At 42.7% G+C, this 16,380-nt stretch overlaps 1 protein-coding gene across 1 annotated transcript in view; it reads right to left on the reverse strand.

The window, feature by feature from the left end:
* Positions 1–5,483: 5,483 nt before the first annotated feature.
* Positions 5,484–16,380, reverse strand: part of LOC130477558 (carboxypeptidase B-like) — a 31,207-nt gene continuing 20,310 nt past the window's right edge. Inside the window, exons 10-11 of the mRNA XM_056849563.1 lie at positions 6,969–7,053; positions 5,484–5,701 (exon numbers count right to left, since the gene is read on the reverse strand). Coding sequence (XP_056705541.1) covers positions 5,514–5,701; positions 6,969–7,053 — 273 coding nt within the window. The 3' untranslated portion in view covers positions 5,484–5,513. The remainder of the gene's footprint in view (positions 5,702–6,968; positions 7,054–16,380) is intronic.

A 16,380-nucleotide genomic window follows, 5' to 3' on the forward strand; every position in this document is an offset into this window, starting at 1 on the left:
AAAATATTTGGCATGAACCAAACCAATGAGGGGAAAAATGGCCATATGAAGAGAATAATGGACTGGAACCCCTTCCGCCATAACTAAACACTGTGGGTAAATGAAGGCAGAATGGCTGTCTGGTTCCTTCTACATGCTCTACTACATTAATTTCTTCTGTTAGAAAGAAATGTATTTCTTGAGGCATGCATTACAGAATTTCAGCATTAAGGGGAGATGAATTCATGCTGGGGTAACGGTTTAGAATTCACCCAAAACTCTAACCTAGAGTGGTCCCCCTCCAAGAGTGATGTCATCGCTTGCAGCTTGGCACTGGAAGTGATGTCGTTTGCCAGCGCAACGTCGGTGCCCCTCCCTCATTTTCCCCTGCTGGACTGTGATGTAGTGGGGGCTGGGGAAAATGCCTGGGACCTATGGTTGCCAGGTCCCTCTTCGCCACCCGCGGGAGATTTTTGGGGCTGAGCCTGAGGAGGGCGGGGTTTGGGGAGGGGAGGGACTTCAATGCCATAGGGTTCAATTGCCAAAGCGGCCATTTTCCTCTAGGTCATCTGATCTCTATCGGCTGGAGATCAGTTGAATTAGCAGGAGATCTCCTGCTACTACCTGGCAGTTGGCAACCCTACTGGGACCCCTATATCCTGTATTCTTTATTGCAACCCCTTGTGTTTTTTCCTATTTGTTTGTTTAAATCATATTCTTATAAGCTGCTTTGGATCACCATGATAGAACAAAGTGGGACTAAATTATTAACTAAATAATTATGCAGCTTTTTTGCAGGGTTAGAAGACATGCTAGCTGTTTTGCAGTGCTATCCTAAACAGAGTTACACTCCTCTAAGCCCACTGATTGTTGATTACTGAAATGGGGCCATCACTATCATTTTCCCAGAAGGCTGAATTTCCCTCGATGTCTGTATCCTTTGGAATGCAATCCCTTACAAAGTTTGAATAAAGAACTGAGAGACAGTTTGGCGAATTGTACTGAATCACCACTATGATGGGCAGTGGTTAGAGTGCTGGCCTAATATCTGGGAGAAACATGTTCGAATCCCCATTCTGCCATAGAAGCTTGCTGGGTGATCTTGTGCTAGTCACACACTCCCAAACTAAAGTACCTCGCAGCGTTGTTGTGAAGATAAAGGAGGAAAGGAGAATTATGTATGCCTCCTTGGGTCTCCATTGGGGAGAAAGGAGGGGTGTAAATGAAGTAAATAAATAATAAATAACAACTGAACTGTCCTAGCTGAGTTAAGAATATAAGAACATAAGAAAGGCCCTGCTGGATCAGACCAAGACCCATCAAGTCCAGCAGTCTGTTCACACAGTGGCCAAGCAGGTGCCTCTAGGAAGCCACAAACAAATTTGGGCATCTTTGACGGGTCGTTGTTCTCTTGGGAAACCTAATGCAAGACTTCTGTTTCCTTTGGTTCCCTCAGTTGGTTCCCAAATGATCCTGCTTATGTATTTGTCAATAAATTGATAGTACAAAGACATCATAAGTCTTCATAGCACTCTGTCTCCCGAAGGAATCAAAATGCTTTCTCATTGGCCATTTTTGCATGGTCAATTTTGATGTTTGCTCAAAGCTCTTTTTTAAAATGCGACTTTAAAAATGCCTTTTCACGGTCCTGATGCAAAAGGAGAAGTTCCACTCCCCCCCCCCGCTCACTTGCTCCTTTGTTCCTGTTTGCATAGCCATTAGCATATGCATAGCTAACATGCCTCTGTTGTTTTGCATTTTTCCTTGAGGGGGATTCTTCGCGGCAAACACCAAAGGTTGCATTAAATGAGCTCTTTTGTAATGTGAGTATGCACCGGCTTCGCAATCACTTCCGAAATGACGGTTCAGTGTGCAAATTAAAAAAAAAAAATATGCCGGGCAATTCAGCCTGGAATGTGCTGCTAATGACCATGCAAAAATTAACTTCTCACTACCCAAGAAGCTAGGAAATGCTTAGCAGCACCTCTGCCAATGAACAGCATTTGGAATAGCAGGTAACCATTGCTTGGCTGCCATCTGGTGGAATGAGTTACTGATTGCCGCTCTGATGTGAAGCACAGGTTACTCTAGGGTGTTGAAACAAAGCTACGCTAAACATTTTTTTGCACCTCCTGCCTGTTGTTTAAAAGATTATTGTAGAGTTTTTAACACCCCACAAATTACTCTCATGAAAGGCCAGTTTGCATTTTCAGATGAGAATGTGGTTTCATCCCCCCTAGAATGATATCACATCTGAATTAAGGTAGGGAATCATATTTGAATAATTCCCCACATCAAAAACTCCCTGGTGTTTATAGCAGAAAGCTTTGAGCCTAGCTGGAATGCTTCTCACTTAATGCTATCAAAATTAAGACGAAACGATGTACACTAATTAGGACAGGTAGTTCAGTATATTACATTCAGGGGTTGTGTTTTTAAAGAGACAAGCTGTTTTGGGAGGGGGTAATTTAGAATGCAGAAGTGGATGGTGTGTGTGTTACTCCCAAATGAGGCTTCTCTGTTCCAAATTGCCCCCGCCCACATGCTTTCATCTGGGAGACCCGTTCTCTACACAGTGGTTGCACTAGCTTCTCTATGGGGTTTTCTGTGGGGCTGCATCTCAACTTCTGTGCCTAAATTGGGGATTACAATGACCACTACTTTGCAAGACAGTTGTGCCAACCGAGACAATAAAGACATATTCCACTTTTAGCAAATCCCTACTTATAGAAGAATTGTACAGTAGAATAGGAAAGAATGCCCTACCATGAAATTGTTTAATACTCTGGAAAATCACCTCTCTGTGGTTCCTTGCTATAAGCATAGTAGGCCAGTGTGCCATTTGGCCATTAGCCAGGTTTTCAAAAAATTCCAGCTAAAGTTAATTGACCTCTGTCTGTTGAGCAGTTCTGCTGACTATTAACAAAAGAACTACTTGGGAGTAAATGGATTATGGATGGCAGTTAGGCCAGTATGCAGGCCAACTCTGGTGGCCTCCTATATGCTTGGCTAAGAGGGTCGCCATGAGTCAGAAGCGACTTGATGTCGCTTAACACGCACAAGAGGGACCAAACCACCCAGCTCAGATATGAAAGATAACACCCTTTCTGTTAAAGAAGAGTGGTCAAACTGACCTTGCTTGTCTGCAATGCTTTAGAAAAAGCTTTTATAATACAGCACAAGATACCAGAAGATCCCTAGTGCTGTTCTACCTTCTGCTGTCTGCCAGTCTGATAGATATTGTACAATGCTGATGCATGGGAATATAGGAACACATAAAGCTGCCGTATACTGGACCAGACAATTGGTCTTTCAAGGCTAGCATTGTCTACTCTGACTAGCAGCAGCAGGGTCTCAGGCAGTAGTCTTTTGCATCACTTACTGTGTGTGTGTTAAGTGCCGTCAAGTCGCTTCCGACTCATGGCGACCCTATGAATGAAAGTCCTCCAAAATGTCCTATCTTTGACAGCCTTGCTCAGATCTTGCAAATTGAAGGCTGTGGCTTCCTTTATTGAGTCAATCCATCTCTTGTTGGGTCTTCCTCTTTTCCTGCTGCCCTCTACTTTTCCTAACATGACGGTCTTTTCCAGTGACTCTTGTCGTCTCATGACGTGACCAAAATACGACAGCCTCAGTTTAGTCATTTTAGCTTCTAGGGTCAGTTCAGGCTTGATTTGATCTATAACCCACTGATTTGTTTTTTTGGCAGTCCACGGAATCCGTAACACTCTCCTCCAACACCACATTTCAAAGGAATCTATTTTCTTCCTATCAGCTTTCTTCACTGTCCAGCTTTCACACCCATACATAGTAATAGGGAATATGATGGCATGAATTAATCTAGTCTTGGTGGCCAGAGTCACATCCTTACACTTCAAAATATTTTCTAGTTCCTTCATGGCTGCCCTTCCCAGTCTCAATCTCCTTCTAATTTCTTGGCTGCAGTCTCCCTTTTGGTTGATGGTGGAGCCAAGGAATAGAAAGTCTTGAACAATTTCAATCTCCTCATTGTCAACCTTAAAGTTGTGTAATTCTCCTGTAGTCATTACTTTTGTTTTCTTGATGTTCAGCTGTAGTCCTGCTTTGGCACTTTCTCTTTTAACTTTCAGCAATAGTTGTTTCAAATCTTCACTATTTTCTGCCAATAATGTAGTGTCATCAGCATATCTCAAATTATTAATGTTCCTCCCTCCAATTTTCACTCCATCTAAATCTAATCCAGCTTTCCTAATTATATGTTCTGCATATAGATTGAAGAGATAGGGAGATAAAATACATCCTTGTCTGACACCTTTGCCAATTGGAAACCATTCCGTTTCTCCATATTCTGTTCTAACTGAGGCCTCTTGTCCAGAGTACAGGTTGCGCATCAAAACGATCAGATGTTGTGGCACACCCATTTCCTTTAAAACCAGCCATAGCTTTTCATGATCCACACAGTCAAAAGCTTTGCTGTAATCTATGAAACACAAGCTGATTTTCTTCTGAAATTCTCTCGTACGCTCCAGTAACCAGCGTATATTTGCAATATGATCTCTAGTGCCTCTTCCTTTTCTGAAACCAGCTTGAACATCAGGCATTTCTCGTTCCATATATGGTAGCAGCCTTTGCTGTAAGATTTTGAGCATCACTTTACTTGCATGAGAAATTAATGCAATGGTCCGATAGTTGTTGCAATCTTTGATGTCTCCTTTCTTGGGAATTGGAATGTAAATGGATTGTTTCCAGTCTGTGGGCCATTGTTTTGTTTTCCATATCTGTTGGCATATTCTTGTCAAGATTTTGATGGACTCCGTTTCTGTGGCTTGGAATAGCTCTATTGATATCCCATCTGCTCCTGGTGATTTGTTTCTCCCGATTGCTCTCAATGCAGCTTTCACTTCACTTTCTAAAACTGTAGGTTCTTCTTCAAAAGATTCTTCTTGGAAAGAATCTTTTATCCTTTCATCTCTTCTGTATAGTTCTTCAGTGTATTGTTCCCACTTACTACCTGGTCCTTTTAACTGGAGATGCTGGGGATTGCACCTGGGACCTTCTGCATGAAAAGCACATGGTGAAGAAGAAGATGACTTTTATATGCTGACTTTCTCTACCTTTTTTAAGGAGAATCAAACCGGCTTACAATCTCCTTCCTTCCTCTCCCCACAACATACACCTTGTGAGGTAGGTGGGGCTGAGAGAGTTCAGAGAACTGTGACTAGCCCAAGGTCACCCAGCTGACTTCATGTGTAAGAGTGAGGAAACCAACCCGGTCCTCCAGATTAGAGTCTGCCACTCATGTGGAAAAAAGGGGAATCAAACCTGGTACTCCAGATTAAGTCCACCACTCTTAACCACTACACCATGCTGGCTCTACCATTGAACCACAGTGCCTCCTAAAATACCCATGCAGTGGCACTAATCCATTAGAGTAAATGCAAGAGAAGGCTTTGAGAATCTGTTGACCCCTATCTTCCCCCAATAAGACATAGCAGGAAAAAAATGAGAATGAAAACTGTGAACCAAGTTCTCTTTAATAATTCTGGGCTGCTGTTTTAATACAGATGATCAAGGACGTAGCTGGCGATATGTTTAATGGCTATCAGGGTTTCTTCACAAGTTGGCTTTATTTGAGATTCAGGAAGAGCAAAACCATATCGCCCTGTGTCACGAAGCTCGAAGGTGAAGGAATACTTGATGCCCTGGTCATAAGCCCAGTCATCGGACCCACCAGCTGCTGGATCTGCAAGGATGAAGAAGGACAGAAATCCTTTGAAAACTAGAACGTAGGCAAATAAAGCATAACTTCAAGAGTTTATTGTATTTTCACCCCATCACTGCCACTGGGACTGCTGATGTCTACTGATCAAATGGTAAGGAGAATTTTACCCCTGAAATTCTGATTGGGTGCGGATGAACACATGAACATATGAAGCTGCCTTATACTGAATCAGACCCTTGGCCCATCAAAGTCAGTATTGTCTACTCAGACTGGTAGCGGCTCTCCAAGGTCTCAGGCAGAGGTCTTTCACATCACCTACTCGCCTAGTCCCTTTGACTGGAGAAGCCAGGAATTGAACCTGGGACCTTCTGCATGCCAAGCAGATGCTGTACCACTGAGCCACAGCTCCTCCCCAATGTATAGTAAAACCCAGCTAACCACTTGGTTAAGGGCATTCTATGGTAAATTATCACTTGGGAAAAGGCTGTGTTCACCTGCCCTCAGTTCAGGAAGGTGAGGACCTTAAGTCCTCGTGTTGTGTCCAGGTCTGCTCTAGCGACTTTCAGTCAGATGTGAGTTCCCAATTGAGGATTCCGTCCTCAGGCATGTGGCATGCAATTCAGACTGGAACTGTGGCATGCAGGAAGAAGGGGCTTATGACTCCCCGCACACCATTTTCTGACCAAAAAGGAGTTGGCCCTTGGCTGTGAAATTTGCTGCATTTGGGAAAACTCAGTGGGACAACTAGCACCCACAGGGCTGTTTCAGGACAGGAAAGTGGAACTGCCATCATGATCTTATAATTTCCCTGTGCACCTGTCTGATTAAAAGTCCCCATGAAGGTCCTGGACACATCCCAAGGACTTTTTAATCTAGGCCCTGAGATGAAAACAAATGCAATTGAGCAAGTCAGTGCATTGCTTGTCTATTTCATAGCTTGGTGCATCTGCAGAGCTTTGCAAGTTCAGCAAAGAATGAATGGTAGGCAAAGTAGAGGTAAGCTCGCTCTCTGGGGAAACTTCAGGTGATGATATACACTTGTTCAGCACATTTGATGTCTGATCCTGGCACAGCAGTGCAAAAGAGATGCGGGGGGGGGGGGAGAGATGAGAGGGACTGGCAGAGGAATGCAACATTCTCAAGCAAAAAAATTGATTTTGGCACAGGAAATCCTGTTTAGTGCTAAAGCACTAATTCAGGAATGTGGGAATCTGCAGCACAGAAGGTATAGGCATGACCTCAATGATGCTGAATTACCGTCATGTCTGAACTTTAGGGTAATACTTACAGATAGTTGAGGCTCCTGGGCCATATGTGTATTTTGTTCCATGCAGTGTAGCTAGTTCTTTAATGGCAGCTTTAGCAAGGGTATTCTACAGGGAGAAAGTAGGTAAGGTCAGATATGGCAGCAGTTTTACTTACACAATCCAGCTAGCTTCTTGCTGTGTAAACTCGAAGGTATTATTCGATCAACAAGAAATTTGCCTTCTTTTTGGCACATCAAACGTTCTCAGCCTCTTTAACTTCAGGGTAATTCTACCAATGCTAGTTGGAGTACTAGGAGGATAATGTAAACTGGCCTCTGATTTCAAATCTCATCTTCACGTGAAGTAGATGCCAACTGATGTCTACCTTGTGTTTAGGTAGCACAGAAGACATATTAATAAACATCTGTACACTATGATGATAATTTAAGGCAGCCTGGCTCGTGTGATAGTGCACATACTCACATGTATGCACCAACATACAGCTGTGTAAACAGAATTTAGAGTTTCCAGTACTAATGGTAACCTATTTTCCCAGATCAGGGTCAACTACCAAACTTCTATCTTAAGAAAATAAGAGACGCCATGCTAGATTAGACCAAGGCCCATCAAGTCCAGCAGTCTGTTCACACAGTGGCCAACCAGGTGCCTCTAGGAAGCCCACAAACAAGACGACTGCAGCAGCACCATCATATCTGTGTTCCACAGCACCTAATATAATAGGCATGCTCCTCTGATACCAGAGAGAAATTGATACTAGAGATAAATGCCTAATATAATAGGCATGCTCTATAACTTTGCATACTCCTCAGATTTCTAGTCCTAGGAGAAAGGGGATGTAAACCAGGCCCTGCCTATGGACATTTTGGGGGTGGGGAAAGGAATGGCACAATATAAATTTGGCAAGGGTCATCTCTGGCAATCTTCCCCCCAAAAGATGTAAGGCTGAATTATTTACAAGGGTCCTTAGAACTGATCTGTTGTTGTGCCAATCGTTTTGATATGTTGTTGTTGGTTTCAATGCTTATGGTTTTATCTGTATACCTGGAAAATGCTTTAAATGCTTATCCAAAAAGTGGCACATAAATATTTTCAATAAACACAAAAATAATGTTCTAAATAAAAGGCTATAAAGATGCAGAGAACATAATGTTTTAAATAAAAGTCTATGAAGATACAGAGAATACTGACCAATAGCTATTCTGAACACTCCCCACAACAGAATTCCATCCTAGCATTCCAGAACCAGGGTCTTCTGTACTTCTGCCTTGTCTATTTAGGGAGATGCCACTCTGGGAATAATGATTTTTGAGTTCAGAGGATTATGATGTAGGCCAGGGGGAGGCAAACCTTTTGGCCTGAGTACTGAAATATTTCCATGCGTACTCAAGAAGATGTTGGTCTGCTGGCAAACAGAAGGTGAGGGAGAATCGGTTGAGATGAGGATCGATCTGGACCTGATACACCTAGAGCAAGCCGAGCCCTCACGGCACTGCCAGAGGCTTACCTCAGCCCCAGCTGGTCACTGCATGGGCTTGGAGGTGATGATGGTCATTGGGTTGACAAACACTCAGGTGGGGCCTGAAATTCCCTCAGAATTACAAATGATATCTAGACTGCAGAGATCAGTTCCTCTGGTGGAGACAATGGCAGCTTTGCATGGTGGACTCTATGGCACCACATCCTTGCTAAGCTCTGTCACCATCCCCACCCTCTCCTGGCTCCACCCTCAAATCTCCAGGAATTTCCCAACCTGGAGTTGGCAACCTTATCTGCAATATAAGAGTAAGGAAGACCATCCTTACAGAGTTGTTGTATATCTATTAAGTGCCTTAAATGCTGATAGTGCAGCAACAATGGTAAGTATTATTAATAAGCATAGTATTTATGAAGAATTCTTATTATGGGTCCTGACAATTAAGAAAAACTTTTCTTAGTCTTAACACACATGAACACACATGAAGCTTCCTTACACTGAGTCAGATCACTGGTCTATGAAGAGCCTTCTACTCTGACTGACAGCGGCTCTTCAGTCTTTTATATCACCTACTACCTGATAATTTTAACTGGAGAGGCATTGGATTGAACTTGGGATCTCCTGCACACAAACCAGATTTTCAAACACTGAACCATGGTTGCTCCTGGATCTACACCGATGTGAGGTGAGGCAGGGCCCTCAGGCGGCAGATGTTGGTAGGCAACAACTTCCTCCACCCGACTATCCAATCAGGAAACAGAGAAGCTTGCACTCCTCTCCCAGTTCTCCGGGTGCCTTTAAGACACCACAGCAGCACCTGCCCAATAGGGTTTCCTGAAGTCTTGTGACGTCAAAGGTTTGGAAAGTCTCACTGGGCACATGCAGTGTGCTGTGCTGTCTTTGAACTCTTGCGGAACAAGGAGAGAAGGAACAATTCTCCTCTGGCTCTTGGGCATCGGCTGGGATGCAGACAGGTGGCAGAATGGGGGTGGTGAGCAGTGAAGGGGGTGGGTCAGGGCAGGTGTGAGAGATGGGGGGGGCAGTGAGTAATACTGGTGACACAAGGTACCCTTGCTGATGTGCCACAATAGCTTAATTCACTGTATACTCATTGATTGCCGCATCTCTTTAGGGCCGTTCTGTTTAAGCTCAGATATACAGATAGCAGAGGCTATCTTTATTCACATGTTCCTGCCATCCTAAATGACAGCTTGAGGTTTTCACTTACAGGATAGCATAGCAAGCTTTGTGCCTTTTGATGATTGAGAGATTACGGGAAGTAGCTTCTGCATGCTTGCTCAGTTCACCAAGTCACATTTATCTTAACAATGCTGCTTCTGCTTAAAATATATCACAATCTGGGGCTGTTTGAATGAAGCCATTATAGCAATATGTAGCTCCTAGGTTTTAATGGGATGTGGAATATATGGTACTGCCTGGTCTCGCCAGATCTTAGAAGCACAGCAGGGTCAGTACTTGGATGGGAAGACTCTGCAGAGGAAGGCAATGGCAAACCACCTCTGCTTCTCACTTGCCTTGCAAGCCTCTTGCTGGGGTTGACATAAGTTTTTTTTTTTTTACTTGACAGCACACACATAAGTCCATTCAAACCAACAGGCTTTTGATGGTATAACCCTGTTTAGGATTGCACTGTGTAGAAAGGATAAGTATCTGAGTGATGGGAACCTTTCTAGATGTAGAATTCAGGAGGGGTTGAGGAGGGCACTCATAGCATTATTGCAAATGTCTCCAGTGGGGAGGGAAATGTGTCCATAAATCATTCAGCAAGAAGAAAAGTAAAATTGACCAGTCCTATCTTATCTTGGATGCATACTGACATTAAACAAAATGTAGGATATAATTTTATCTTTTTCCACGTGACATGTGGTCAAACATGGTTATTAACATCTCTTTCCAGATTAAATCATTCTTTACACATCACAAGTAGCGGTAGTCAGAATCAGATGCCTTTCTAAGGGTATGACTGATTTGGACTCTTTTTTTTTTGAAGGTCTTTTGAAAAATAAACAAACTGACAAAAAGGCCACATCCAGTCTTCAAATGATAGACTGCAAGTGTAGCTGGCCTCCTTTCCCCACCAGTTTTTGTTCATCGTACATTATGTTTTCAGGCTGGGGTGGTGGTTCGATTGTATGTCTACTGCTGCCACTGCTGAGCACCACTGAAAGGTAGGGATATCTGACAGGGCTCCAGGAAGGTATCAGGAGGAAGTGCTGGGACTGTCCTCACAGCAATATGAAGGCTCATTGCTCTGAGTGAATACAACCTCCAGCACAGGAACAGGTGGCTGTGCCCTTGGCAGCATAGAGTACTGCTACCCACTCAGTAGCTGAGTGCTTGCATATGATAGCACCATGAGAGCAGCCCCAGCACTTCTGTCACCACTTCTTGATACCCTCGAATAAGGGCATGAAAGCCCCTTCCCTACTGACACTTGCCCTGACCTGGATAGCCCAGGCTAGCCCAATCTTGTCCGATCTTAGCTGCTAAGCAGGGTCGGCCCTGGTTAGTATTTGGATGGGAGACCACCAGGGAGGTCCAGAGTTGCTACGCAGAGGCAGGCAATGGCAAACCACCTCTGAAAAAGAAGAGTTGGTTTTTATACCCTGCTTTTCGTTCCCGAGAAGAGTCTCAAAGCAGCTTAAAATCACTTTCCCTTCCCCACCCATACACAACAGGCAGGAGTGGGGAATTGAACCCGGTTCAACAGATTAGAGTCTGCCACTCATGTGGAGGAGTGGGGAATCAAACCTGGTTCTCCAGATCAGAGTCCACCACTCATGTAGGGTTGCCAACCCCGGGTGCTAGCTGGAGATCTCCTGATATTACAACTGATGTCCAGCTGATAGAGATCAGTGCACCTGGAGAAAATGGCCACTTTGGAAATTGGACTTTGGAAATTGGACTCTATTGCACTGAAGTCCCTCCCCTCCCCAAACCCTGTCCTCAGGTTCTGCCCCCAAAATCTCCTGCCGGTGGCGAAGAGGGACATGACAACCCTACTCTCATGTGGAGGCATGGGGAATTGAACTTGGTTCTCCAGATTAGAGTCCGCAGCTCTTAACCATTACATCACGCTGGCTCTCTTGCCTTGAAAACCCTACAGGGTCGCCATAAGTCGGCTGCAACTTAACAGCAAAAGACACCCCCCCCCCCAAGCAATGCTCAGCAGTAGTCGCTCTAATGCTCCCAACAAGCCATTGCATGAGCTCTCTGTGCTCTCAAGCTAGTCTCAATTCCACTGAGTCTGGCCTAACTGCCAGAATGAAGATGGCCAAAAATAATCCATGGATGTTCCCATTGCATCTTCAGATTCTCTCAAAGGAACCGCGAGTCACATTTGTGTCCTTCCAGTAAACATTCACACATCTACAAATCCTTTTAAAAAAATCTTTCATGTATACATCTCCTGGAAGGATGTTCCTATCAAGTATTTTCTTTTATGGTGTGAATAACAAAGATAATGGCACCCCCAAGACAGGAGAAATTGGGTCTACTCTAGAATTCTCACAGCTGTTACACAATAGTCTCTGGGTAATTTCTTGGAAGCAATGTATCATCCAAAAAAAGTACATTGCCAAGGTTTCACAACTCCTTCCACTGAATTCATTTTATTGCACCCCTGGCAGTTGTATTCACATGTGTGCATGCACATACACACAATATGCCATCTCCAACTATTATGTTTTGTAATTAAAATGGCTAAAACAACTTCCTTTCCTGCAATATTAGACTAATACTCTTTGGTGGGGCTTTTTGTCTTTGCAACCAGACTCCCCACTCCCCAGCTTTCTCTTAATATTTATATTGAGCCAGTAAAAGGCTGTGTATATTTAATCACCTTTTAACAAAGAAACATTTCAGGCTGTATTTTGAATTTGCTCATATTTTGGCCTGGGTTCTTGATTAGATCATCTTATATTCCCATCCGGTCCAGCAAAAATGAGTTCAACCTGTTCAGCCCTTATATGTCCTTGCATTTCTTTTTAACTCTTGGAAATTGGTAGTGTGGCGACTGGCGAACACCCTGTTTGCAAATGTCAGAAGTCTGACAATAAACTGTCTGAGTTCTCTGCATAAACTCAGGAAGTACTGGTGAAGTCACTTCCAGACCAAAAAAAATCTTGACCTATTTGTTCTGGCTACATAAACACTTCGTTCAGATTTCTTTAGTTTTAGTTTTGTTTACCAGATTTCTTTTTCAACTGGTATTATATTAATGGAGTATTATATACTTTCTGCCCATCTTTTTCAGGAATATATGCATGTTTTACAGTAAAAACTGTACATGCTTGGGAGCAGTACTCAAATTACGGTAAAATATGGTTAAAATTGTTAACATAATAAATACCTGCTGTGTGTTGATAGGTCTATTAAGCCCAAAACAAAAGTGACAAATATCACACATTCCTGCCCATCTGTAAAAGGGAAGCTGCACACACATTCAGCCCCTATTTAGTTTCAAAAATCAAAACCCGTTTCCCTACACTATTAGCAATTTGAAGGGGGAAAAGTACTCTTCAAGAACCCATCCTTCCTCCCACCCTTTGAAACAACAACAACAAACTAAGCCAAGTTTTGATTAGTGATACCAAGTGAGAGTTGAATGTGTTCCTTCTCCTTTCCCCCTATAGATCTGACCCAAATTGAGCCCGCACATGCAATTTAACTTTTAAAGATGGATGGAGATCTGTGATTGCTGTATGTATCTTTGGGCCACTGATGGCCAGAAAGCCACAATTTATAGAATGGAACTTCCATGTACAGAAGCAGTATATCTTTAACTATCAGATGCTGAAGATACCCCCTAGGAGTGTTCTGCTCTGCATGAGAGCCTCCTGGGTGTATCTGCCTGGATGGCCGAGATGATACTGGACTAGATGGCTGTAGTCTAGCAAGGCAATTCTAGTATTCCTGATATTCACCCTTGTATACCTAATGAGTGTACTCTGGGAACCAGCTCTGTGGTAAGCTTCAGAAGATTAGCAAAATGAAATTACAAGGGAGGCATGAAAAATCCACATAGTAAAGCTTCATGGGATCCATAGCTAGCTGGAAGAGAGATCCCATGATCTGGTTCCAGTTTGTACTGGGTATCAATGAGGTTGTTAGATATCAACACTGGACTTTAGAAACTTAATTTCCCTCCATCACTAATGCCTATGTATATGTATGTATGTGCCATCAAGTTGCAACCAACTTATGGCAACCCCAGCAAGGGGCTTTCAAGGTGAGAAGCAGAGGTGGTTTGCCATTGCCTTCCTCTGCAGAGTCTACCCAGCCAAGTACCAATCCTGCTGAGCTTCTAAGATCTGATGAGGTTAGGCAGGAACATACCATTTCACGTCCCATTAAAACCTAGGAGCTACATATTGCTCTAACGGCTTTGTTCAAACAGCCCCCAAATTGAGACATATTTTAAGCAGAAGTAGCTTTGTTAAGATAAATGAGACTTAGTGAATTGAGCAGGCATGCAGAAGCTACTTCCCGTAATCTCTCAGCCATCCAAAGGCAAGTGAGAAGCACAGGTAGTTTGCCAGCGCCTTCCTCTGCACAGTCTTTCGTGATGGTCCCCCATCCAAGTACTGACCCTACTTAGTTTCTGAGATCTGACAAGATCAGACTATTCTATACCATTTCACACCCCCTGAATCAACTTTGAAGAGTATAATTCTGCTCAACATGACACTGTAAATCCCACATTGTTCAATCGGACTTACAGTGCCATCCTAAACAAAGTAACTTCTAAAACTTTACACTCAGCAGCATATTTAAAAGAATCAAATAATTAAATAAAACCCTATACAATCCATATTTTAGTGAAGCCAGTGGCAAGATCCCCATTGACTGATAGAAGAAGAAGAGTTGGTTTTTATATGCCGACTTCCCCTACCACTTAAGGAAGAATCAAACCGGCTTACAATAACCTTCCCTTCCCCTCCCCACAACAGACAGCCTGTGAGGTAGGTGGGGCTGAGAGAGTGTGACTAGCCCAAGGCCACCCAGCTGGCTTCATGTGTAGGAGTGGGGAAACAAATCCAGTTCACCAGATTAGCTTCTGCCGCTCATGTGGAAGAGTGGGGAATCAAACCCGGTTCTCCAGATCAGAGTCTACATCTCTTAACCACTACACCACACAGGTCAGGTTTGTATTAACTTTTTACTATTACAGTTTTGAAGTAAATAAGTTGGGCTCATTAAATCTTTAACTGCCTGGCTTTCAATCAATCAATACGAAATGAAAATATCTGGAATATTTGCAAAACCACAGTGGAGGTACTTTTGAAGCTCCTGAAAGAAGACATACACTTAAGTGCTAAATAAATTAAAATGTTTGCTAGTTTTGGTTACAAATCAGAAGGAAAATACACTCTTTGGTGTGATTTAAAAAGGCATCTATGTGACAGCCATAACATGTGAACAGTCCCCAAGCATTCTTAGAAGCTATATATTTGCCTGCCTCTAGACGCAATCCAGAAAGGTGTGCGAAAGAACATGCCAGGCTATCTTAAGGACAGTGAAACAAGGTTTATACACCCCAAAGGGCTTGTGTTCTCTGATAACATGCCACAAGGCAAACCACTTTTGAAAGTGTGTGGAATTTCAATAGCAGTTTTCAATATGGCATTAGGATCTGGTGAACAAAAACAAAGTGAAAAATACTACTGGCCATACCCAAGTCCTTAGGTGAGCCAAAAGTAGCTTTCTGGATCCTTGCCTGTATTTGGCTTTTGATTTAAACCAAATGACAACGTGTGCAGTTAGAAACATTTTGCAAGAACCAAAGGCCCACAAGAAAACAGAGAAACAATTCCAGTTCTCTGGCATAATCACAACAAAACTCCTTGGATGGAGGAATAATGTAGTCTAGCATAATGAAACAAAACAAAAATCCATTTTAAAATGGAAAAAGAGAGGATTAGGCTGCCAGATGTCCAAGTCATAGCCATTAAGCTGCTCTTTCTCTTCTTTTCTGCCTCAGAATCCTGATATTTTCACTTGGGAGACATCATAAATCTGTCAGAATTCTAGGGCCAACTTTTTGTTTTGACCTTGGACTTCTGGCAGCTGAAAGAGAAAATTAAAATGCTGTTGATTTTTTTAAAAACGGGTTGTTTGTTGTGGTGTTTTTAGTGCCAGCAATATCCATTCATTAATATTCCATAGCACTGAAGTAATTGTCTTCTGAGAAATTTATCGCTCTAGAAATAGATAATAAACTATTAAAGAAGAGAAATGTACTTTTAAAAATCAAATTGTATCATGTTCCTAGGTTTAGAGTATTTCAAAGATGTGTTTGGCGCATGGTTTAGGAATAAAATACCCATTGCTATTTGAATGTATTGGCCAAGTAAGTCAGAGTACAAATTCCATTTCTCGGGGTGTCCCTTTACAATATAAGGTTGATAGAAGCTTGGAAAGAATAAATGGAAATAAGAATCCCATCATTTCCATGTATTGCTGAACACTTACTCTTCTTATGTGTTGAATGGTTGAACAGGAACCATTACTTAAAATGCAACATAAAGTCGACTCAATACACTCCTTCAGAAAACTGTATGTAAAAATAAGATGAAGAGAAACTGTTGTGCCCCTCAGTACTGTGGTCAACCTGCTTGCAAAATGGCACATCTTAATAAAGGAGTTTTACCTCTTATCTGTGGTTGTACACCTGTGGATGAAGAGGTTGTGTGAAGGAAAACAAACTGTAGATGTAGCACAGGAAACAACCGATTTGGACACTATGATTGTAATACACTAAAATTGCTACACAATAATCAGAGTGAGAGCAAAAAACCCCTCTTTTATACATCGCTGGGTCTGAACCACATGTGATCGCCACAGCCCACTACCTACCTTTATCTCACATCTGACCCTTTCTCCCCTCATTTCACTTTCTTTTGTTTCTGCCCTGTTGACCAACTTTTAAAGAGTAA

Source organism: Euleptes europaea, chromosome 5 (genome assembly GCF_029931775.1).
Source record: "Euleptes europaea isolate rEulEur1 chromosome 5, rEulEur1.hap1, whole genome shotgun sequence".
NCBI lineage: Eukaryota > Metazoa > Chordata > Lepidosauria > Squamata > Sphaerodactylidae > Euleptes > Euleptes europaea.